Source organism: Xiphophorus hellerii, chromosome 3 (assembly GCF_003331165.1).
Source record: "Xiphophorus hellerii strain 12219 chromosome 3, Xiphophorus_hellerii-4.1, whole genome shotgun sequence".
Taxonomy (NCBI): domain Eukaryota; kingdom Metazoa; phylum Chordata; class Actinopteri; order Cyprinodontiformes; family Poeciliidae; genus Xiphophorus; species Xiphophorus hellerii.
In genome coordinates this window covers 22,996,155-23,022,912 of record NC_045674.1, presented here as the reverse complement: position 1 = coordinate 23,022,912, position 26,758 = coordinate 22,996,155, and the positions used below count along the sequence as shown (strand labels likewise).

General features: G+C 37.2%; 2 protein-coding genes across 6 annotated transcripts in view; one reads left to right on the top strand and one right to left on the bottom strand.

Moving 5' to 3' along the window:
• The window catches only part of triob (trio Rho guanine nucleotide exchange factor b), a 98,159-nt gene extending 82,384 nt beyond the window's left edge, over positions 1–15,775 (bottom strand). For 2 of the 5 annotated variants that reach the window (XM_032554959.1, XM_032554968.1), the window contains exons 1-2: positions 15,449–15,775; positions 3,221–3,274 (exon numbers count right to left, since the gene is read on the bottom strand). In XM_032554959.1, the coding sequence (XP_032410850.1) occupies positions 3,221–3,274; positions 15,449–15,518 (124 nt within the window). In that variant the 5' untranslated portion in view covers positions 15,519–15,775. The remainder of the gene's footprint in view (positions 1–3,220; positions 3,275–15,448) is intronic. The other 3 variants (XM_032554941.1, XM_032554950.1, XM_032554985.1) reach the window with 2 other exon arrangements.
• A 1,054-nt stretch (positions 15,776–16,829) lies between these two features.
• Positions 16,830–26,758, top strand: part of dnah5 (dynein, axonemal, heavy chain 5) — an 88,880-nt gene continuing 78,951 nt past the window's right edge. The window contains exons 1-2 of the mRNA XM_032558388.1: positions 16,830–17,079; positions 26,591–26,725. Coding sequence (XP_032414279.1) covers positions 16,990–17,079; positions 26,591–26,725 — 225 coding nt within the window. The 5' untranslated portion in view covers positions 16,830–16,989. The remainder of the gene's footprint in view (positions 17,080–26,590; positions 26,726–26,758) is intronic.

Genomic DNA, 26,758 nt, shown 5'->3' with positions numbered 1-26,758 from the left:
ATGCAAGCTAAGAGTGCATGCGAGGGACTCTGCGATTTTGTGGACAAGTGTCCTCAACAACAAAAAACAAGTATGCATGCATGTTTTTAGAATAATCTCCTGTCATTTACAAAAAATACAAATGGTGGAAAGTGACCGACATCCTGAAAAAGTATTTGTATCTCTTTTTTTACATTTTGTCAAACCATAAACTTTTTGCCTTTTCCTGGTATTTAATGCAATGCACCAACACAAAGCAGTGGGTAATTGAAATGGAAGCAGAAGGATCAGCCCCTCTGAGTCAACAGTTTTTACTACTACTACTCATGCTGTGATTACAATTGCAAATCTTTTGGGCTATGTCTCTTATTAGTTTTGCAAATCTACAGAAGGAAAAAAAATGTCACAAATCTTCTTTACAGTGTAGTTAAACAGCTGTGAACATCAATTTATTAGTCTTGCACTAAGTTACATGGTATGTTATCGCTGCCTTTGATCTTTTTCATGTTGTTTCTTCACTTATGTTCACCAACAAAACTCCATAGAGTATTTATATGGATGTTACATTCCACACACATTGGCTTTATATATTTTAATAACGAGGCCTCATTATTAAAAATTTTTAGCCATGGGTGTCAACGTAATGGAGATTGAGAGTACAAATGCATTTCACACATTTTAAATATTATTCTGCAAGAATTTTTAACATTCATATATCATTTTCTTTCCACTTCACAGTTGTACACAACCAATGGCCTGCTGCATAAAGTTCAAATAGAAACAAGCCAGTTTATGGTTTAACGTGACGAAATGTGAAAATGTAGAGGCACTGCGAGTCAACCATCAGAGTATATGTGGCACAGAACATATTCTTAATTACGCTCTATCACAGCTTTGTTTTTCGCTGGAGATTTCCTTTTCGCAGGACAAATCACAAATCATAATAATCGATAATAATCAATATCAAAACTGCAAGAAAGCAAAAACTCATTAAGCTGTCAGCAAATGATTCCCCTAAAAAGACAGACTCATCTTAAACCTAGTTGACTAGTCTAAGAAAAATAATGAATTAAAGAACAAGAAACAAGCAGTTGAGGTTACATCAAGACTTTTGAAAGGAAACATGAGCAACAAAGAAATCAACCACAACTTCAGGCAAACGTAGCTGCCCTTCATTCACTTACTACTAGACCAATAAAATAATAAATTAATAGACAGTTCTTCATTCAGAACGTGCCGCATCAGTTTTCAAGCAAAATAGATGAAATAGATGTTGGAATTTAGTGTTCTGAGAAAACATCGTTAATTTCCTGTTGCTGTAAACCAAGATGCTTGAGGCAGTTTGTTAAATTGACACTTCATTCGACAGCAACTTAATTGTGTTTTCAGTAATTGAAAAGGAAACAGGAACAAAAAGCCATAAATAAGCAGCACAGCCTGATTAACTCCAGTGAGCAGTTAGCAGCTTGTGAATTTCTACCTCATTTCAGCAGAAATGTACAAAGATACCAGTGCTGCTCTGCATTGTGTGATTTGTTCAGCATTAGGGGAGAAATTCATGAGGTTGTGGTTAAAGGTCTGGGCATGGGATTTGCCTGGCATGTCCCAATCATTTTACATTAGCTTCCATTCACATGGCGACTGGGAATAATGGGCCAAGCTGTCAATAAGAACCAATCTTCTTTTCATCCGTGCATGGCCTAGTTGGAAAAACATCAGGTCAAACAGAGTCTAGCATGTCAAACTCAGAGCGACATCAGACACGGTCGGCTCATGATGAAGCTCTTCTGCTGTGGTCCAAAACTGCAAATCTATCACGACATGAATCTGGATAGAAATTGTCCCCGTTTCCTCCCACTATGGCAATGCAAACAAAATTCTGCCTCTGTATGCCAGTTGGCCAAGCGTGGATTAGTAAAAACATAAATTAAACTTATTATGGAAGATATCCAAAGCGTCCTTATATACTTAAGTCCAAAGGAGATTACATTGAAAAAAATAAAAATAAAAACGATACTTTGTTCCCTTTATTTGAGATAATCTACATGCATATCCAGATTCAGGGCACTTAACTGGCATTTTTATGACCAGGAGCAAAAAAGCCATGACAGAATGACTTGGTGTATTTATAGTCTTAGTGGCCGGGAGGCATTATGAGATGTCAACACACAAGGTCAGAGTTGCTTGTTGATGCCATGGAAGAGATTCAATCCGATGGGATTTAATTCAGGGAAGCTTTGAGAAAACACGAGATTTTATTTAAAATGGAATTCATTTTTTCTATGTTTTAACAACGACGAAATAATTCTTCCTCACTGTGCGTGGGCTGGTATTTGTTATTAAGGTTGGCAAATATTTCAGTTTCTAAAACTTTCTCTCATAGCGTTTATATTTATCCAATTGGATAGTCCAGAGTTTAATAAGTGAGATCAATTATCATTAATAAGAAACATTTAAATTCAAATCGGAGTCGAAGAATACACTTGTTTTTTTTTTACTGTTTTTGTAACAATTATCATCCTTAATAACAAAAAACTCCCATCAGCCTTCTCTCAGGCTGATAGAAAAGTAAATAAATAGTGAAAGGGTAATAGCTAGTCAGATGAACTCACTCTTGTTTTAGCTTATTTTAGCAATTCAAAACACTTCAAACTGAAAATATTTAGATTTGGGGTTAAAACACTCCATGATAATAGATAATGAGTCTGTCAAACAACAGGGAAGGTGATATATTTATCCTGGTGGACTAAACATCGACTTTTTCCAGGTGGCTGGACAGAATCAGCAGAGTTCACCAGTGTAACTTTAGTGAAGTAACATAGTACGTTGCAATAATATGACATCTGTCTACTGGAGGTAAGGGATCTATTACTGGAAATAACTTTACTCAACCTGTAAACAACCTGAGCTTTCCTTTAAGATTAATTTATGACATAAAAAAAAGTAGCGAGTGTGAACAGAGTTTTACTTTACAACAATAATGCAGTGCTGCCCCTCCCACATCTGTTTGAATACAAAGCCAGTCAGATGGCTAAAAATTGGCTCCTACATTATTCCATTGCTAACTCGGAAGACTAATTTCACTGACATGAAAAAATTCAAGCTCAAGGTTATACACAAAAACTGTAAAATGCCCCCAAAAAATCTATGTAGACCACTGTAAAATAACCAAAAAATAAATATGTTGGGATACTTTAGAAATGATGTGAATGACTGTCGCACTGTTAGGAGTTTGACCTACCTGAGGTTTGACCAGGGCCATCCAGTTTGGATTCACATTTTGGAAGAGAGCAGTCTAAAAAAAAAAACACACACACACACACACAGAGACGCATGATGAGTTGAAAGAGGCACAAACAGATTGAAGAATGCTGCAACCAACTGGAGATGCAGCAAAGCCTGTTGAAGTGGTGGAATTACAGGGTGCTTACAGTACCAACGACCCTTTGATCCAGATATCTGGTTTGTCCCCTAACTAAGATTAAACACCGTCTTGCATGTTGCACACAGATGCTTGTGCACTCACACTGCAGCATAGGGGTTTAAGCACTATAAAACTTGCATTAATGAAAACTTTAATGCCTTGATGTGAAAAGAGCTCCTCACACTATTTGAATCTCACTCCAAATAAATCCTTTGCCCAAACGCTTACTTTCACTGCCATGCATCATACATTGAGCAGAAGAAGAACTGCTTTCTGGGTCACTCAACAACATGGCACTATCGTGGCACAAGATAACAGGGAGGAAGGGAAAGAGGGACACAGCCAGCTTAGTTCTCCACTCTGACTTCTCCTGGCTGCCTTTCTGAAAAGAACAGCCTGGCATATGCTGTTGCCTAGCGAGGATTACAGTAAGCACCTGCTTACACACTGTATGCCTCGTTCTACGCGGAGCAGATGAAGTGTTTGGTCCAGGAAAAGGTCCTGATAAAGCGCTCAAGGCCTTATCAGTGAAAAGACAGAGGGCAGAGGGATCCGAGTGGGCTGAGAGGTAAAAACCACGGGCTGGAAGGAAGGGCAGTGAAGTCACAGCTGTGATCCGTACTACAGTTTTGAATTCTCAGAAACTAATTAAGCATTAAAAGCATCACGCATTATTTGGCATCAATTTCAAATTGAAGTAAAAAACAAACAAAAAAAAAGGAGACAAAGAGCTTTACAGGTTCAGCCACAGAACACGAGGAACCAAATGTTCCCCTGAAGAAATCAATATTTCCTAACTAGAAGAAAATTCTCATACAATAAAATTATTAATTTTTCATTACAGAGAGGTGGCATCAAATGTCACATGGAGACACTTAACATTTTACGGCTTGCAAACTTTGCCTATAGATGAATACTCTATAAAACAGAATCAGTAATAATGAAACAGATGAGCAAAAGTTGTAGACCAGCAACCAATGTACCAGAGGTAAACGCTCTCTTACAAGCATTGACAGTAAGTTAAGCCTAATCCTTGGCCTATTTTATCCGAAGGCTGAAGGGCCAAGGCCGAGTCAAAAGAGCTCTGCTTACGTGACACGATTTAGAGCCTCACTCCGTCTTCAAAAGCTAGTGGGACTGATGCAGCAAGAGTCTGTTTGCGAGAGCGAGACTACACAGGTCCTGTTGGACAAGCTTGACACAGCTGTTGACAGAAGACAAGCAGTCTCACACATGCATGCAAACACACAACGCAAAAGCGGGGGTTTGATTTCACCAAAGCAAACTCCATATTATGCCACTCTTTGTTTTGAACACATAAAGTCAATACAGGGAGAAGTGTTAAAAGCATAACAGAAGATATCAAAAATTTCAGGATTCCTGCATTGCTAGAAAGGTGGGGATTTTAAGCAGCTTCCATGTCTGGAAAAATGTATTTATTCATATATTTTATTCAATGTCATTGTGTAAATCTATCCATCCTCTTTTTTTCTTTTATTTTTACCTCTCCCTTATTTGAATCATAAATCATAAATTCAAAATGCACGCAGATGTGCTTAAAAATATACACAAAATGGGCAGATAACTATGTATACTGTGGTCTGAAAAAGTGTGGGAAAACAAGCAGGAGCCTCAAAAACTGTAGTATGTTTATGTGAAATGCAGGCTAGCAAGTTTTATGTCTCAAAATTGCTGCTAATCTTCCAGAAAGGGAAACATTCAGCAAGAGTAACTTAAAAATACCTTAGTGTCAATGTTTTTGCATGAGGTTTTGAAACATCTTTGTATTACTTTGTATGAAACATCTTTGTGATCCTGTTTCTAATCGCCTGAGATGATTAGAAACAATTATACAACCACAATAACAATGGAGCAGTTTTATCTCTTTTCATTCATTCCTCTTGATTTGTTTTGGCTTTGTTTTCATCAAACTTCAGATGTGCGGTAAGGAAGTTAACGACTGAGAGGACAGACTAAACAATGAGAGAAGATGAGTTACACCTGTTTAGCCTATCTATGCATTGGCCATGTTCTGGACCTTTCTTTGAATTCTGATGTTGATCTTATCACATAGCACTGGTATTGCCATGTTTTGATTGCAATCCAAGAGATTTAAAAAAATGAAGATAAAAAAACCTGAAAAATATATTGGTGTCAGAAAATATTCAGCGCAGAGTAGACAAGTTCTGGGGTTTTATTTGATCCTTCTGGTTTTCTGGTTCTGGTTCTGCTGCTTAACTTGTGATTAGTTTTCGAATTCTGGAGTTTTCCGCTCCGTTACTGAAGTCTGAACTTAGGTTTCTACCTGCATCCATTCATTCCTCAACCAGCTACTTGTGACTGTGAAAATGCAAAATGACTGTATGCCATCTTGACTGTGTGTGTCTGTGTGGAAAAATAAATTCTACAAAATTGTGGCAGAACATTTCTCATTCTTCAGTCGAAGAGGAGCGCAGAAACACATTTTAGCAAAACGGAAGGAAAAATGTAACATAGTTTGGCCGCACGTAATCTATCCTTTTTTAGAAGCTTTTTAAGAACTCTATGATTCAAGGAGTGCATGCCCTCATGACTTCTTGGCTCCTTTTTCAAAGGTCTATTCTTGAAAAAAAAAAAAAGAAAGAAAGAACCACAAAGCATTGTGGGAGGTTTGTGACTTCAGATCTCAAATCCAGATGTTTTCCTGGTTTGAGCTAAAGGGAAAGAGACTGACAGGGGAGGGGCATCACTTATAGGCCTGTAAGTACAGAGCAGACAGATCGAGGAGGGAGAAATCATATTTTCTAAATGAATACCTATAAGTAATATATGTTCTGAAGCAACAATGGCTGTTTCTCCGTTTCATTTACTGGAGCGAAGTCTTTTAGCTTTACACATAAAAATGTACAAAAATAAAATTAAAAAAACTTTTAAGCATTTAATTTTTTTCTGCTCTGGAAAAATAAAAATAAAAATTGTGCATGCACTAAAATTGTCATTGTGTCATAACAGTATAATATGAGACAGATAATCTGAGGAAAAAAAGCTCCTCTGCCTTCTCCCAGTGCTAACTACAAAAATACACAGCTAGATCAGAAGTGTATTCTGACCAAGATGGGGAGAAGGTCTCTACTGCTCTGCAGCTTCTTCCCATCAGCAGAGTCTGCTGTGAACACTTAAGGCTAGATAGCATGTCCGGAGATGCTGGCAGACAAACTGAAACAGTAAATTGTTTCTCCGCCGTTAGTACATTGAGCAGCACATAAATGAGAATGATTGACTGCACTAAGACCCTCCTCCTGAATCTGATTGGTTGTTTTTGGAGCGGTGCATTTTTGAAGAGGGCAACAGGGACACATGGAGGAAGAGGATTACGTTTTTAGAAAATGTCAAAAACACATTTTAATGAAAGTTGCATACTCAGACTTTAATATCACAAATAAATGTTGTGGCAAAAGATCTGATGTGACAAACCAATACCATTGTTGGAATTTTGACCATAAGCCAAAGACAGACATCAGCTATGTTGGAAAGAACTGGGAGGAATGGAAAGGGTGAGGGGATTGTGTGGGTGGGAGTCTGTTGTTTACAGATGGGGGCTACTTTTTTATCAGTTGGTGAATTTGCAGGAGATACACAGAGCAGCCCATCATCTTTTTTATGATCTGCAATACTCCTCCCTCCATTCATCCATCATCTTTCTTTTTTTGTGTGTCCCAGATCTTAGGCGTCGTGTGTGGGATACAGTGATTTACACCACTGTATCTACAGGGGTGTATGTGTCCACATCATGTGTATGTGTGTGAAGTCAGTATCCCGCAAATATGTAACCAACTTCTTGGCCATCCTGATAATCAATTTCAGGTTATCCACAAATAAATGTCTAATAAAAACTGCCACTCCATTCTCAGGTTTTTGTATTCTCTGATATTTTTTTTTGCCCAAGACAACCCTATATTTATCTCCATCAATCTTCCCACTATCATTGATTAGTCCTTGCTGTAAAAGACAAGAAATAATAGAAAATAGAAGGTATGGGTGTTGATGTTCCCCCATACCTTCCCCACTGAGCTCCTCTAGTCTAGCAATGGCAGCAATTAGCAAACACATGGTGGAACTGCCCGTCTGCTGAGCTCCTAAGAACGGTTGTACACAACATAAATGCATGGCATGACGAAGAACTGTTGTGATGACTTGCTGAAGGGGGAGCATTGGAAAAATGTAGAGGGTTCTTAAAGAGACAGAAGCCAATTTCAAGGCATCAGATATGGCTCTGATACAAAGTCAAACTTCTTTTAGGTTGTTTTCCAAATGTACAGCATTTTCATAACAACCAACTGTGACAGTTACTTGACTGTGTGATAAAATGGCCCTAAGTACCTGAAAAATATCAATGAATTAATACAGTTCAGAGCTTTTAAAATGTTTAAAAAACATATCTTTACAAAAATGGTCATGAAATAACAAATCAAGAAAACTTTTTCACATCTCTCAATCTTATGGGTATTATGAAGAAACAAATGCATTTTGTCACGATAAGTAAATTCCCAGTTGCACATTCCGATAGAACACTGCTCTGTCACTCGTCATGGCCACAGCTCGCAGTCTGCATGATTCATTTTTACAGATTCTTTTTGAAAATATGTTGTAGTCTAGTCCTCTGAACATCTGGAAACAGAAAACATGATGACATTCATCTTTGTCGGTTGAATATGTGATAATAAAGTCAAAGTTTGATCCAAATAATTTTAACAGTGGTCAACAGAATGCCAGGGACCTTACTCAGATGTCAAAATAACTCAATTTAGCGGTCTCATTTTGCTGAGTTCAGTAAGTGAGAGTTAACGGTGCGAGTGAGCCTATGAGATTCAGCAGTGAAAGCCATGCCAGTCAAAGCTTATGATCTTTAACTCTGACCAACTGCCAATTAGGCTGCCCCTGGATCTAACCGTAAGGTTAAAGCCTCAGGAAGAACAGCATAGCCTACATTTTACGGGGTGAGCTCCACCCAAGCCTGAGATCTATAATTTGAAGAGTGAAGGCTTGTTTATCCCTCTGAGTATGTTGTGTCCTCTCTTTCTGCATCTCGCTCTCCTTTTTATCCTGTCTTGAATTCCTTCCTTAGCTCTTTTTCTTTTCTCCTTGTTCCTATATCTGTCCTCACAAAATCTGCCCCATTTATGATCTCCAAGCATGTTTTCTTAGACATGTACTATATGGATTATTGTTGCAGATTTGTCTTAAGCGACAGACTTCACCCCTAGTTGAAATTCCTCCATCTCATCAGCAGAAGAGATTTACTCTTGAGTTTGCAAGGTGATATTACAGGTCATTAAGCTCCCATCAGTTTTGACTGCACTACAAGAAAATGAGAGATCACTGCTCGATGGTTCGGGTCTCATTACAGCTTGTACTGGCACAGGTCATTGGGTTTGCTGTGGGCACAGAGGGACACAGCTCACTGAGTTGTCAATAACGGCAGTGTCATTACTGATGCTGACATCTTAATTATATCCTCAGTCACTGAACGCACAAAGTCAAAGCTGGTGCAACTAGTGTTAATTTAATTGTTGAGTAGCTACTGAGGTTGCGTGGATTTACAATTATTTTCGACACAGCTAACAAAAAAAAAAGACAGACTGCACTGGCATGCATGCTTATCCAGTGCTATTTTAGTGCAAAAGAAAATCTGTCGTATAAATGAAAGCTAACAGGAGCATACATCTGGCTGCCTTTACGACAATTAAATTTCACCATTAAGTCCAGCAAGGTAATGCAATTGCCGGACCAGTAACTTCATTTAAGAATTACTTTAGAGTCTGTATATGAAATAATCATTTTCAAAAATGCTCCACTGTGCAAATGTTATTTTTACTTTTGCCATAAGGACTCAACAGTACTTCAACATATTTGATCGGGATTAATTAAGAGATATGTTGTTGCAAAATGTAATCTCAAATGTACTATGGAGTACATAAACCACATCTACTACTTGTGGTCTAAGTTGAAGGATGTTTTATCATATTGCTTTCATAAGGGTATTTCCAGGACAATCCATCAAAATGATTCAAGTCTTCATTTTTCTACTGCTCTGAATGTTGCATGAACTCGACAAAACTTTATTCACATCTGAGCCTTTTATCTGGAACAAGGCAACTTTTAAATCATAGTTCTGCAATGTACACACAATCCCTGTCATAGAAGTTCACTTTTCCTGTTGACATCTTGCAAGGAAATTTGCCAAGATCACCGAACCGTCTGAGGGTTTTAGGCCATGTAGCTGCAGTTATGGAACTGAAGGGCTGAGGCTTACAACTTGAAGCCTTCACCTGTGGGTGCTATTTAAACTAGATATTTCCCCTGGGACTGAGGTTTGCTGTCCAAATGTCCACTCAGTGCTTTAAATACAGTCTTGTTGTGCAACATCCTATGTATATTACTATCTTCATCAAGATCTGCCTATCGACATGTTGCTCAGATTAAATGGACACTGGAGGATGATAAGGTGTCTCTGTCCTGTGCGCGCCAACAGACTGAACAGATGCTGCTATATCTTTAATTTCGACTATATCTTACTCATTCCACAGTCCAGTATTTCCCCTTGCAATTTGTACTGTCATACTGGTTATAGGTTTATTGCTACTTCTTAAAGTGAATATTGGGGCTTAGTACTCTTGGGTTAGCTTTTTTCACATGGACCATTCAGGTCATAGAAATACTTTCATTTTCTTTAAGTAAAAAAGTCAGAACATTTTTTATTGTTCTGAAAATATAAGACATAAAATCAGCCATAAAAAGTGAATAACAGGTATATCTAAGACTTGATTTAGCTGTTTTTCCAGAGGATAATATATGTTTTGTGACTCCATAAAAGTTGTATTTAGTAGGAGTGAGGGGAAAAAATAGTTGTTTGGCTTGTAAAGGTTGCTGACCCCTGCTAAAGGTCAAGTGGGAAGGGATTCACATTCTGCTGCCCTGAGTTTGAAACTTGAAGATACAAAAGTACTTGAGTAGGATTGTGAATCATATGATACAATAATAAATATGTGATGGACAATACTGGAAACAGGGATATGTTTTTTTTTGTTCATCACTGACAGTAACTTGCACATGTGCATTTCATATCACTTCTCTGCGAATAAGATAGCTTTTTCTTTTTTTTTACACTGTAGCTTAAATTAAAGTGCTGTACATACAGGTCTTTGAAAGCCCTAAACTGCAACTTTAGCACAGACTAACCGGTGTTTGAAAGCATGTATACATTTCTGAACAGCATAAGAAAGTTGTTTCTGTGTAAATTAAAATGCCTCTATCCTGTGTCTTCAAAACCTTGAGAAAATTAATTTTGCGTCCGTTTCCACTTGTTGAGAAAATCTGTCTCAAGCACCGAAATTTTTTCATTAAAATATTTGAAATCCCGAGAGAGATTCTTGTATTGCAAAAATGTTTTACAAGGACAACACTTGCATCCTGTACAAAGACTTACAATTACTTATTAACTGCAACATAAAGCCCAAAATACACAAATATTCATCATCATGCCAACAAATATAACAACCTGACTTTCCACCATGTTTCAAAGCCAATAAATAATTTTACCGTGCCTTTTTTGGACATAAAACTCCTTCCAACTATCAGGTCTTACTAAGATGAAATCTGCCTTGCAATACTTAGAGCTCCACATCATATGGAGCAGTAGAGAGCAACTGCATGCTGTAAAAACAAAGCAGATCGATGTGTTAAAAAGCATCTTCCTAAGGGAAAATATTGTATCTTTATGTAGCTCCTTATTGGCAAGCCAGTAAAGGAAGGAGTGAGCACTCTTCATTTTCCCCAGAGATGTAGCTATGAAGGAACAGAAAATCTGTGTTCGGACTGTTTGTATCTTCTGTCAGTGCAAAACATTTAGTTACATCTACAGATCATATTCATAAAAACAATAACTGTTCTGTCATATATTTCCTCTTGTATGTTTATTTACGATAATTACCTGCACCGTTGAGTTATTTTATTTTCTTCAATGTCTGAGCTAAATGATGGAGAAAGTGATTGACTTTGACTATAATCACGATTTCAGCTTCTCTCATCATTGCATACCACTGGCTTGAAAGGACCTTTTAGGGTAAAACAAATGCTAGTTTTTTGACAAGGAAAATATCAGTTGAGTTTTTACGGTGTGATACTGCATCTTGGAGTCGACAATGGAGTCAACAGTCCATTTATGCATAATAATTAATGCTGGTCTAGAAGGAGTGAATGCTGAAAATCACTGTGTTTCATAAGACTTAAAACTTTTTAACCAATTTGAAAAATAAATTAAAACCAAGTGCACTGTTTGATAACTGGGATCAAATTGTAAAATATACAATTGACTTTGAAACAGTGCATGATTGGATAAGATAGGCTTTTTTCGTATAGTGCATTGAGACGATATTTGTTGTCAACTGGCTCTATAGATAAATTGAACTGAGATGAATCCAGTTTCCAAGCTGCTGCCTCTCAGAGAAGATTGTTTCTGACTTCCTCCTCCTCACTGTATAAATTGCCATATAATTATGAGATGAAAGCTTTTACTTAAGAAAAATATTAATTATGACTACTTTCTTCTTTGTTAGTTATGGTATTTTGCATTAATGGAAGATTTCTCCACATATAACATTAACACTCTTTTGTAACTTCTAGCCATGTGCTCATCTACCTGGCATTTAGTTTCTATTTTATATATATATATATAGACAGGCTGCAGGGTGGCACAGTTGTTAGCACTATTACTTTGTACCAAGAAGGTTCTGGGTTCGAATCCCAGCCTGAGGTATTTCTCCATGGAGTTTGAATGTTCTTCCAGTACAATCGTGGGTTTTCTACATGTTCTCTGGCTACCTCCCACAGTATGAAAACATGCACATTAGGTCGACTGGTCTGATTGAATAGCTCATGTGACTGAGTATGTGGTGGCTTGTTTGTCCTTGTATTTCTGTGTGGTCATGGACTAGCAAAACTGTTTAGTCTGTAACCCACCACTTGACCGCTGGAGATAGGTCCCCATGGCTCTACATAGGTAAGTAGATCTACCCAGTGGATGAAAGGATAGATGGACTACAGCCTTAAGCACAGCTGAAGAGAAGAAAATCTGGAAATAAGCCTTTTAAGTGAGACCTTGAGCTTGAGCTACCTTTATTTAACTCAAGTGATAAAGTTATATTGTCTGTTTAGCCACTGGCATTTAGGAATATTTGGCACAATTTGAAAGCTGGGATGTGAAGTCATGGCATGAGCAACCTGGGAGGGTGACTCAGCAGCTGAGCTGTAATCCAAAGCAACAGAGTGGGCTTGAGATGAAGCACCATCTGCTTCCTGAAAATAATCAAGCAGAAAGAAGCATCAAGTCTTGCAAAAAGCCAATAATAATATCTTCTGTCCAGGTGAGGCAAATTAAAATTCAATCAGCCAAACAATTAGCTCTAAAGCTCTAAATCTTACAATCATGCTACCATATCTGACTAATAAAGAAATTAACCTCTCATGTTAATCAGGCTGCCAGTCAATCAATAAAATTGTTGTTTGGCAAAAGAATCTGTAGCATGTTTGGTTTTATTTTTTTTTCTGAAGAAGCAGGGCAGCTAAAGTGTAAACAGAGCCTCAGAAATAAAACTGCTAGGGATCAACCAGAGCCTACAGCTGTGTACAAAGATTTCAACATGCAACAAGCTGGCATCTATTAGGGAGAGATTGTTGCAAAGGTTACAAGACTTTGCACCACATATGGAGTACCTTTATGACCAAATAAACAGGGATATCATGTTTAGACAGACTGTGTTTGTGAAAACAAATATAGATGGATAATAAAGACAACAAAGACAACTGAGACATCATTGACAATACTGACTGGCTTTGAACTGTTCAGGAATAAAAACAGTAAATAAAACACAGGCTGAAAGCAGTAAACTCTTTATACAACTTAATGTGTTCATTGTGAAGGTCATAAACACAATGGAAATAAATAAAAGTTGTTTTTTTCCCCTGGAATAAATAGAAAATGTGAACAATAAGTCTTGAGAACTTCCAGAACCCTTGGTTCTAAACTGCGTCTGACAAACAGAACTTCCAACAGTGTTCTTGTGCTGTTCTCCGATCGACTTCGTTTTCCATACTTTCACTTCATAATAGTCTCTTCTAAAAAAAAAGAAAAATAATTCTTCAGGGTACAAACTATTTCTGTCTCCTTCATGAATACTGTATGAACTGCATTTGCCGCTACACAAACATCCAAGCAGACCCAACTTCACTTGCAAGCCAACTTTCTGGCTGGGTGCAACACAGCTATAGGAAAATACACACTGGCAGGCATCCAGTCAGACATAAGAAGGCATTTGAATACAATCCATTTCTACAACAGTCCTAACTGTCTGACTGTCAGTGACAGTTTGGAGAGGGAAGGATGTGGTTTGCAGACTGTTTATAGTGTATGTATATCTGGGTGTGCAAGTCAGAGAAATCAATTATAACTAAGACTTTACAATCACATCTAGGTGGACACAAGAAAAAGTTAGCATCCCTGCTTTCTCTCGGCCAGAGGGGAAACTGACCAGCAAACCCTAAGGCACCAAGTGTCACAGAGGGAAGCAGCTGAAGGAGCAAGAGACAGCTGGTTGTTTTGGTGAGTGCTGATCTGGACACCATCTTGGACTTTGACTTGAAACTGGGCCTTTCAAAGACTCTGTTTTTGGTCAATAAGCATAAATAAATAGAATCTTGCTAAAGTATTCATACCCAATAAACTCTTTCATGTTATGTCATGGTAGAACTGTAGATTTGAAAGTTTTAAAATATTTTCCTTATTCTTTTTTAAATAGTTCTCAAGCCATTTAGAACATAAATGGACTCTTAAGAGTCAGTGTAGCACATGGATATGTTTTAAGCTACACCAAGCCATTTTACCTTTGTCTGTATGTTTACAGCGGTTGCCCTGCTGAAGGGTGAACCTTCACCTCCTGAAGAAAATGTGTTCCTAACATCACCCAGTAGAATTGAGTAGTTCTCTGTGAGATGCTCAACGCTTTGGATGTTGCTTTGCAACCTGGCCCTGCTGTAACCTCCTCCACAATCTCATCCCTGACCTGTATGTTAAGGTACTTGGTCTCTGTGAATGTCTCTGTTCACTTCTGCTACCAGTCGGAGGCCTTTAAAAACAACTGTATTTACACTAAGCCCAAATTGCACATAAGTTTTAGATGTTTTCCGAAGGACAATTAAGGTTTTTATTTATATATAATAAGATTAAAGTTGGATAAACACATATTCATGCCACCATTTTCAGATTTTTATTCAAATAAAATATTAATACCCTTTACAATTATGCGTTACTGTGCTGCTATATAATGCATAATGCATCTAATTAAGTAGAATCAAGTTTGTTGTTGCAATAAATACTTTTGCAAAGCATTGTTTATAGGACTAGTATTGCACCCTACTCGAATCTGCTTAAGAAGATGATGTTTTGACTGTAGGGTTTGAAAGTAAACAGGCCCATCCTTATTTTGTTTTGATGATGCCATCACACCAGAGGGGCCCACTGCATGCACACCTCCGTATTTCCCTTTTACATATTTCACAGACCTTATTTAAGTCGACTGGCCTCTAGGCATGCATTCTGAAGGCTGCTCTGTGAGCCGTCAATGGGTTCGTGATGGATGTTACGTCAAAACAATCAGCATTGTCTGGCTGCAGTCGTTCACACCTCGTAACAGATTTGGTCCAACCCCGAGATGGGCACACTGTTTAATGAGCATTTCGGAAATTTGAGGGTGATATTCGAGCTGTTCCCATAAAACGCTGCAATATGACAGGTCGGTGCTCGACTGGAATGATGTAAATAACTACAAACTGTTTCGCCTCCAGCCTCCCAGACGCACGGTGTGCAGCCCATCTCTCACGCGTACGCATTTTGTGACATCTGTAAATAATAACCTCCAGGACCAGAAGGGAAACAAACGGAAAGCTTTTGCTTCGGCTCTGTCAAAGGCAGACTCGCCCCCTTTTTTTTTTTTTTTCCTCCTCCTGACTTACCCGATTTGAAAAACGCCGCTATGTCTGCCGCGTCCTTTGCAGCCTCATCTAGCCCCTCTCCTGCGCTCATGGCTGCGGTCGCTCGGGCGGAAACGGCTGTAGGTATCCTTGGGTTGTTTCTATTGCTGCAAGTCGGAACCGATCAACGAATGCGAATCCTGGCGACTTTCATTGAAGCCGATCCGTAATATCCGATCCCCTCAATGAGCGACAAACCTCCTCCATTTTGGCCGAGAGGGGAAAATCCTGGCGACCGATCGGCGGCGCTCCCGAGTTGGGACATGAGGCAGAGGATGAGGAGGAGGTGGTGGAGGAAGAGGGAGGAGGGTGGGGGGCGCGATAATGAGAGAAGGCGGAGGTAAAAGAGGAGGAGAACAGATGAAGGAGGGCTATTCCGATTCAAGGGGTGGGTGAGGGTGGGATATCCTGGGATTCCGTCTCGGTGTGTGTGGGTGTGTGTGTGTGGGGGGGTGTGGGGGGTGGAGGTGGGGGGTTTGGTGCAATGTGCGCCACCCATTTTTTATTTATTTTTTTTTCCATTTTTTGATGTGCGCCACACGCTGCGGTGCTGATGCGGACTGTGTGGGTGTCAGGATCCTATCTTAATTGCTTAAGCGGGGATGTTCCGACAGATAACATCATAACATCCACCGGGAACTACTCCGCCTCCTTTTTTTTTTTGAGACTACCTTCTCGCAAACAATTTGTTCAAATTCTTTTCAATAACATATTTGGCTTTCTAATTAGATGATTATTATCTATTTTATTTTAATGTCAGACTACAGGAACTCATATTGTAAGATATTCCAGGTTATCGGTATTATATTAGCATGACTTTGCCCATAAGCGGGACAAAATGATAGTAAAATGAAAGGATGAGTTCATTCGCTCTTCATCTCCTACTGAGGAAGATGATGCTACAGTATGAGGTCATTTGTCCCACAAACCTAACCCAGTTCTCCCTATGAGCTCCAGCTGTCTTTTTTTCCTATAGACGTCGGGCTACTGCCATCTAGGGGTTGTTCAAATACATTGCACCGTGAGGGTTATTAAACGCAAGCACAACTTAAAGAGGTAGTCCTATTTATTTCAAAGTGAGGTTTATTAAAAATAATAATTTAATAATTTCTTTACTTGTCGAAGGCAATTGTATTGCTGTTATAAAATTGATAAGCATTGAACACTGCCACTATAGTGCAAATTGATTGTTATCATTCTCTCCATACTTGGATATTTTTTTAATGCAATGTCACGTGCATTTAATGTTCTAAATGTTGTTATTTTGAAAGACAAATTGGTGAAAAAGGAAACAAAAAATGAAAAGAGAGGAAAAACGTCACACCCACTATTCTTTTTTCTTGCTCCTTTGTTGCCCTGGTAACTAACAACACAAGTGCTCGGAAGGGGAAGGGTTCTGCAAAATCTCTGCAAACTGAACTAAATTAATTGAAAGAAAAAAGGAGCAGTGGTTGGATGTATGGTTGGATGTATGGGTATTTTTTTTCTTCTATGAGGAGTTTTAAGAAAGAAAAGTTGAAGCCATGTCCTTCAGCTCCCGGAATGCTAAGATCAACTACAGAAACAGGACCAGCCAGTCGTCTGTGTCTGTGGAGATGCAGAAGGAAATGCAGGTTTGGGCTAAAAAATAATAATAATAATAATAATACACATAATAATACACAAGAGTGAAGATGAGTGTAATGCTTTTTTTCTCCCTCAAAAATCTCTAAACTGGTTAAAAGCTTCTTTTTTAATTACCGTATGTAAAAGAAAAGAAAAAAAGGCAAATGTGCCCATAAAAAGTTATTTACTTTAGACATTTTGAAATGTGCTTATTTATCATTTTTATTTTATGGTCACTTTACATTTCAAAGTGACCATGTTTGATTTGACTATTCACTGTTGCTCATCTAAAGTTTAACAGCTCAGTCATCTGGCTTAAAGATTAACCAGGGCTGAAAACAAACCTCCAGTGTTTTCTATGTGGTAGCATCAGCTAATTTGTTCTGTTTATATAATTTTGTGAATGTTAAAGGTTTTAAAGTAAAACTTTATATTTGTGTTAATATAAAAGTGTTTAACTCTTTACATATACCTTTATAGAATTATTACACACTTCATTTTCAACTTTAAATCCTGAAATCCTTTTAGTAATTACATGGAGAGCCACTTGATTAGATGCCCTGGTGCAACAAAGTAGAGTAAAAATGGCAGCACCACAGCAGTGCATCATGTTGTTTGTACTGTAGCCATCTCTCCACAAGATGGTGGCATATTCCTTAAATAGTTTCCGTAAGGGTTGCCTAAATGTGAAAATGCTGTGCAAAGATAATGAATGCAGCAAAAGTTTACTTTTAATATAGCTGCACTATATCAGGTTGGCTTTGTTGTGTTGAGCTGGTGAGAAATATTCATTCAGAACCACTGAGTCAACAATTCCCAGGCAGTTTTCTTCTCTTCATTGCAGATTAATTAAATTTGGTTTCTTTTAATCCCATTGAAGTTGTTTGGTTTAGATATGTACAGCTTCTCCACCAGCTATTAAAGTAATATCCCTTTGCTAGACTGTGTCAACTTTGTATCATTGAAGGACAGCATTTTTGTGGACATAGACGACACTATTCAAAAGTACAAAACCCCCACATGTCTCCTACAATGTCATTTCCTTCATTTGCTATGAAAGAAGAGTTTTACAATGTCTTTCTTTGCACTGAAGAGAATATCAACGAGGCCTTTTTTTTTTCCTGTGCCATCAGCTCTGACCAAACATGGACAACTTCTCAAGTGTCACGTTAACTGAAACAGACAATGGAGGCACTAAAAATGGTATCATCTATCATGTAGTGAAATATATCAGAAATAGATAATCTGTTAATTATGTATGCTGAAATGCATGCTCAATATAACTGGTCTCACATCTATTTTAACATTTTTTCTGCAGGGTAAGCTTAAATATTTCTGGTGAAAACACAGACCTGTTCCTGTCTAAGTCAATGTATTCTCATTTGGGGAGCCAGCCTCTTCATTTATAATTCATAATCACTCTCTTGTTTCATGGCAGCTTACAAGCAGAAAGTTCAACACAGAAATATCAGCTCATGGCCAAGCTAAATTTTATTGCTATGCTTTCCATTCTCTTCTGCAACACACAGGGATCCTTAGAGACATCATATTCATTCTTGAAAATGTTCTGAGTACTGGGTCAGAGTTCTATGTGTATCGTGTAGTTTTAAACTGATCAACAACGGTTATCCTGGCATGACCCCACCTCTTACCAGGGACCAGATGAACTGGATTGACAGTCTTATTCAGCTTGAGGAATACTCCTCTGTGTCTACTGCCAGATTTCAAACTCAGGAAATTTTAAGGCAACAGTGCTAACCTCCAATCCAGTGTGCAGTCCACTGGTGAATCATTGCTTATAACTCTTAACTGCAACTATTTGCATAATCTTTAAACAAATTGTTTTCTGTGTCTATATTTTCACTACTAAGCATAGATTTAAATAATAATAATAATAATAATAATAATAATAATAATAATAATAATAATAATAATGAAAGAAAGAAATGTGCTTGAAGACCATGGACTCTTGACTTAAACTTGCAATTAAGAAAAACATTTTAAGCAATCTGAATAAAACTATTAGAAGAATTAAAATAGTGCATAATTGCTTAACCTTTTCAATCTGGCTTGTTGACTTTGTTGCACCTCCAATTGCTTTTATCGCAGCTTGATCTTTGAGCTCACTAATGGAAATTATTAAGTTTACATCAATTAGACTGCAACATTCTCTGACAACAGTTGACAGATAAGCCAAATTTTTAATTGGATTGAGATTCCGACTGTTCGCTAGCTATGACTTTGACTATATATTTGATTTCCTAGAAAGAAAGTCTTAAAATTTCAATGCCCACAAATACATACACTGTAGAGATAACGACTGCCAGGGAGATTTATTCTGATGACGTCTAACAACTGCTCCAGTTACACCTCTTTGGCCAGTCCAGATTTAACATTCATCACTGAATCTATCCCCAGTTTATCCACAATTCATGATTGTTTCTTTAGCTCACTATAATCTTGCTTTGTCCAGGTTAGTTGTTAAAACTAACTCTGCTGATTTTCTTGCTCTTCTTTTGGGAGATCATAATGGTCAATAATGACTCAATTAACTTCACAATTTTTTTTAGTATTTGCATTTATACAAATGCAAATACTTCTCTCAAAAGTGCAGACACTGGGTGTGCTGAAATTATATCAAAATGAAGAAATTATAATTCCAATTTTTAATACCGATTAGTTCCATAGAATTAAACAAAAACATACTATAAAAAAAAAAATTACCTTATTTTGTTGTGATCTTTAGTTCACGGTTGTTACATATATGTAATTAGCATAAGCAACTATTTTACTATTTTTACAGTTTGCATATTAATTCACAATGTATCTTAAACTTATCCTCTAATGTCACCGTTTGTTCGCTGTCACACAACTGCTCTAGCTATGTGAGTAAAACAATCATCTTACAATGGTAATTCAGACAGCATAATGAAGGTGTGAGTAACCACAACACTCACTCACCATATAGGTCACATGTGTTTGCAACGCATTTGCACTTCAAGAGAGTCAGTGTTTGAATATTCCCCCCTACCAAGCAGTCTTTCAACCCTTACTCTCCTTTGTCTGGCCATCCTATTGTTATAATAGTCTGGTAAGGTGAGAGCGGGACCATGATAATTACCATGCTGACAGGACGTCATCCAACACCACATTATATAGTTAGCGGTACCCTTTCAGGAGCAACACTGATAATTTCAGGGCACTAACCTTTCTCTCATGCCAAACAAGGAGGCTGATTCCTCCCATAGTGCAGTAAAAACACTTCTTCTCTGTTGTCTCGTCTTTGTAGTTCTCTAATGTCATGAAAACCTAAATAAGTTAAGCGTTTGGAATGATTTAAAAAGAACAGCCAGTCTGAAAGGCCATCTACAACTATGCTGCATTTTAAACCAGACTATCAAAACAAGGTAAGGTTACCCAAGAGTTCTGATGTTACAGACGAGCTAGCTGCTTAATTAGCTTTGGCTGACTGTAATTCATCATTGATTAGCTGTTGTGTTTCTTTTGTATCCCTGAGTAAGGAAGCTATTAAGTTTAAAACTGATATGTACTTCTTCCTCTGTGAGCTATGGTAGTGCATGGGTTGTTGATATTTAGCATAGTTGTCACAAAAAATGAAATTGGATGTTTTGGGATTTTATTGGTTATTATACCTTTTATGTGTCACTGGGCCTCGAATATTATGCAAAATGTTATTTCATTAAAATACCATCTAAACTTTGACCTGTCTTTCTGTAGTAAACTTTCCTACACAAAGTAACTTTGATAAATTGATTTGTGGGCACATTTATCAAGTTTCATTGGTCTTTATGGGTTTAACCTTTCTCAAATATTTTGCAATATTTGTTACGAAATAAATGCATGAAATATTTGCACTTAGAGCTACTTTTTCAGAGGGAACTTATCTTGTATAAAGTCCTAAGACACAAGTTGGTTTTACCATTTCCAAGAGGAAGTTTTTATCTCAAGCTCTTTAATGACATGAAATGCCATGGAAACATCTAACTGAATGGAGCTTAGGGTTAGGTTGTCTTGACTACAAATCTATTTTCTGTTGTGTTCCTTGGTCACCATGAGGCTGCTTCAAACGGCTCTCTTCCTACGGCTATTTAATTACAGACAAGTAAACTATTTGGCTATCAGGTTAAATTATTTGACCTCGGAATGCAAATGGTGGCACTGGTATAATTTCAGCCAGTCTTTGAGCCACTGTCCTGCAGTTTTTAGATGCATCCTGACTCCACCACCAGAGTCAAATCAATGCTTCATTACAAGTCCACTCCAGCACTTAGTGATGCTCAGGAGGCAATTCGACCTTATAATTCAGGAGTGTTGGAGCATAGATGCTTTAAAGTTACAGGGCAGTGGCTCATGAGGACTGGATTTGGAGAATTACTAATTTAGCTCAAGTGGTACAAAATTTTTTAGCACAGCTCTGTTAATACGGTCAGCAGAAGGTCAAATGAAAAAAAAAAAAAAAGATTCTCAACAGTCCTGAACTTAAAATCATGAAAAATAATAATCGGTTCTTAAAATTAGATTAATCAGGCAGCTGAAATGCAATCAGGCTCAATTAATCCTTCCAACAACTAGCCAACTACCAAAACCGATTTTAAAAAAAAAGCTTTACTGGTGTTTCATGTATTATATTTAAAAATAAATTAAAAATGGCCTTTTAATTGCTTTTGACCTTTTGTTCAATGAACTATCTACTGCATTCTGCTCGCTGAGCACATCCTAACAAAGGGATAAAATGCTGGGAAGAAGATAAAATGAAATTTCCTATATGCTTTAGTATCTGTAAACTAATTACCAGATCTCATCTACTCACTTTTGTTTTTCCACATGTCTCCATCTGGTGCTAAACAAATTCTATTTGGAGTGGCCATTAGACATACTGTAGATAGTATTTCAAGCTGCAGCTCAGCTGGTTGGGTAGTCAACACTGACAATTGATAGCTCTAACCCTTCCGAGGTGAGAGTGCACATGCAGATGAGAAAGTGATAGGTGGTCATCGAGAAGATACAGGAGAGGTGAGGTGCTGATCAACAAGTTGTCATGTCGCAGATGTTTAGGAAGAGGCTTTGGAGACAAATTGTTTCAAAGGTCATTCGGGTAAGAGAAATAATTTGAGTGACTGGGTTGCCAGCTGACAATATTTTTCTTCCATTCTCGTCTACTTCTCTTACTGTCCTGCTTAATGGCATTTTCAGCTCTTTCATTTCCTACCAGGTAGTTGGAAATGGAACGAGCAGAAATAAACTCAACGATTTTTCGTTTTTGTTATAATTCTATGCTTGGCAGCATGATATTTCCATTTTTTCACATCATACATGATAACCTGTTGCATTGTATTTTTTTATTGTCAGAACAGTTTACTTTTTAATTTCAGAGGTGACAGTTTAGTATAGGACTTACCAGAATGGCATGGTTTATCTCTGCCTGGGCTTTTGTTAGCTTCTGAAGGATTTCAATGTTTGTACTGTTGTGACATGAGTCTGCCTCTGAATGGTTTCCCTGTCTGCAAAGAAATAAACGTGGGTGACTACCATTGGATGAAACTGTTGATTTGTGCCTGTGTATTGCTTTTGGCATAGATTCCACCTGCTCATTAAATTTATGTGCAGCATAACACTTTATGTATTATGTATTTTTGCTTTTTGATGTTGCTGTTTAGAAACTCAGGACTCAATACAGAGAAAAGTTGTAAAACGTTAAATCAGTTTGCTGTGCTTTTTAAAGGCACTGTAAAAGTGAAGTTACTCAGACATTGTTTTTAGTTTTAAATTGATTTAAGTGACTTTGTCTTAGCCATTTTAGAGAGTACAATATTTGGATACATATGTATGCATGTGGAATAGGTGGTAAAATGTCTCACTACTAGTGTAGGTTGTACATGTTAAAGGAGGAGCATTAGTTTTTATATCAGTGTGTTTAAATAAAGTATTTTTTATCAGTTTCAAACTTAAGTCTCAAACTGGGCAAGGTTTCTTTTTCAGAGAGACTATAAACAGTACACTTAATGAGAAGAAGGAGACGAATATTTTACGAGTAAAATAAAGTCTCTTCAAATGCAAACTTTATTTTTGCACTGCATCTGCTCATTAAAACAATAAATAAACTAATGATAATGCAACTTATATATTGATTAATAAACAAACGAGACATTGCTAACCACTTAAACGGAATTGTTAACAGGTTGGGGATTGAATGCTCTTAGTTAATGAAGATAGCCATTTTGTAAACCCTAGATTTGTACATATAATTTCTAAAACAAAAACATCCCCAGGCAGGTCATATGTGTCCTTTTTTTTTCTCAGAACAAGCTCTGGCTTCTTCTTCTGGTTCTGTCAGATCTCTTAGCCTTGTTCCTGTTAGTTGGGAATTATTATCAGCAAAGGCTCACGTGGGTGCTGTCTGCCCAGTTTACTCCACTGCTGGAAGACTGTTGGATATTTGGCTGATCCAGTCTTCCAAACTGAATTGTAACCAATTTGATCAAAAATATCTTGCTGAAAGACTAAACTAGATTTTATTAAACAAAACACATCCAAATTTTAAACAAGTATTATGTTGTAAACTAGTGTGTTAACTTTAATGGGGACAACTGTTATTTCTTTGTTTCTGGTTAGTCAGCGCTTGTCTATTTTTAATTTTTATTTTTGGTTCTCTGCCCCATCTCATCACTCACTAAGCTCTCAGTAGCACACGAGACAGTGTTTTTGTCATGTCTACAACAATCATCAAAAAAACCCTGATTTATCTACTTGTGGGACTACAATTGTCCCAAAACGCTTACGTAATATCACAATTTGAAGCAATTCTATTACCTTAATGGTATACTGTAGAGAGTTAGAAGTAGCATACGTCAATTCACAATAAACTTTGAAGAGTAAAAATGCAACATGTACAGTATGTGCATGCTTTTAAATTTTACAAATCTAAAAACAAGGTCCTATAAGTAACATCAGTAAGTGATGTAAGGTACTTGTAGTTATGACTACAATCTGCAAACTCTTTGTTTGAATTGATTTGCAACTACTGGAGTTGAATGATGTGGCTTGTAATGTGAAGCCTAATAACACTCACAGACATCCTAAATTGGTGGTCAAACAATGTTGCAGAGGTAGAGCAGCCTTTTTTACTTCGTACCTCTGAAACCGTCCTCTTACCACTTTCTTCCATTACCTTGAACATGACTCTTGCAATCAGCCACAACAACCTCTTATCCCTATTTAATTGCATTACCTCATTTCCTATGCTTGATTTTTTTAAAAGCCCTCACTAGGCTGATCAAAGCTCTTTGTCTGAATGCCTATCATCACTTTCCCTATAAAAATACTCAGTTTCTTCTACTTTTAAAACCCCACATACATAATAAATGAAATATATTATTTGAAATATATGAATTATCGCAACTTTAAATGGTTTGACATAGGCATCTCCGAAATTTAAACTTGCTTTAATTCCTGTCTACAACCTTAAAGGAGATCTGATAAATAAAATGATATACACTTTGCTACACTTTGTCACTCAGCTGTTTAAAGAATGCAGCTAATAAAAAATATACAAGTTACAAGTCTGCCATACTGCCACTAGACACCTATCAGGGGTTGGTAGTTCAATAATTTTCCTTATAAGAAAGAGAATAGTGAGAACAGTAACACAAACAAAAACTAAATATAAGGCTCTCCTTAGATTCTATTGTGGTTCAATCTGATTAAAGAAGATGGTGGAGAAAATGGGTTTCTGAAACTAAAACTCTTTGTCTATTTTTTCCATCACCTTAAAATTTTTTTCTTTCTCAGATTTAATGTCAGACATAATGACTCTAAATTAAATCAAAGCCAGGGAGAGGACAAGTCATTCTTGTCCTCTCCCTGACTTTGAAAAGAAAGAAAATAATTTTTTAGGTATATTCTTAACATTCATTTTCAGAGATCATTTTAGTTAAAGAAAATGATTATAACTAAAATATAAGTTATAATCTTATTTAGTTGTTGCTTCTATTAATCTAGAATTACATTTTTGATTCTGATAGGGACCAGCTCTAATGCATCATACCTTTGTTTGACATGATGTTGGGAGAGAGGCAGGACAGTCTGGAGAAAGATGCCAGTCCATCACAGGGCAACACAGAAACACACAGTCCTAAAAGACTTAGACGGACTCATACCAAAGGATAATGTAGAACAACCAATTAATCTAACATTCACATTTTTGGATTGTGGAAGAACATGCAAACTCAATGCAGACAGACTCCTTTCCAAAATTATAACTCAATATCATCCTTAAAGCAGTAGCACTAACCACTGTTCTAGACCATCAACAACTGTAATTGGGACACTTTGGGGCTCTTTACCAAAACCATTTTTAACCTTCCTGCTACATTCTGTTTTGCACATTACCAAAAGTCTAAAGCTTCTAATGGCCAAATGTGCTACTGCTCTTACTAACTCTGACACCCTCGCTAAATGAGGAAGCCGGCCTGCTTCTCCTCTCACTAGCCAATCCCCCGGGGTCTGAGAAGAACTCCTACTTTGAGCCTTCACCTTTCAGCCTTGAAGCCTTTGTAGGATTATTCTTCTGCAGTTACACTGAAGCTAATTCCACCCAAATGTTTCTCAATCAATTTATAAAAATAATGAGAAAAAAAAACTCTCTGTATTTTTATGTTCATTCACCTAAGCTTTTATGTATTAGTGACACCCTTTGTTTCCATAAATCATAACTTTCAGACCCTAATTATGTAATACTTTGAAATGTATCCTTGAAAACTTTGCTATGATTTCAGTGGTCTTATATTTAGCTCTGTCTGGCCGCTTTTTGATCTGCATCAGTTATGTTGGAATAAACCTGCACAAGAGTAAAGGTCCATGATATTTATATGCTATTATAGTCCCTGAAAGGCCTATTTTTTCATAAAATGAATAAGAAGTTTTACTATGAAACTTCATTATAATATCTTGTGCTTTGGAACCAGCTTTCAGGTGTTGGGATTTTGTTTCACATGTATAAGAGTCTTTTACCACCAGCTCTGATCATGGTAAAGCCTGTGCAAAAACAATTTAAGAAAGAATTGTACCTATCTACTGTTGTTTAAGTGTAAGACCAAGATAAAGAGCAAATGGCACGTTTCCTGGAGTTGTAGTGTGCAGCGTTATCCTATTGCTAAAAAGCTGTGAAATCTGGCAACTCAGTGCAGATCGCAAACCTGCTAATGGAGATGTATACTTAAAAATTAAGATGAATATTTGAATATTTTTGTGTCTGCGTTGATAATAAACAGGAAAATAAAAGTTAAAATAAGTAAACAACAATAATTTAAAAAAGATATTTAATCTAATAGTCAAATTTATTGGTTGTTATTACTTTTTGCTGAATCACACAATGACTTTACCTAAGCTTAGTGGATTTTTAGTCAGTACTTAATCAGCATAAAGTAGCTATCAATTTTTACTTCAGAGCGTATCCTTATCAGTACAACAATAACATTTATCCGTACATTTTTTGTGCAGCAAAAGCTAAAAGAGGAGCGTGAGGCTAAGCGTGCCCAGCTGGACGGACGACATGACTACATCCTCAGTATTGTTGCTTCATGCCTGGGACTGGAGAAGTCTGATGTTGAAGATGCCATTTTGGAAGGAAATCAGGTGCTTGAATTAAACTTTCACGTAAATTTCCTT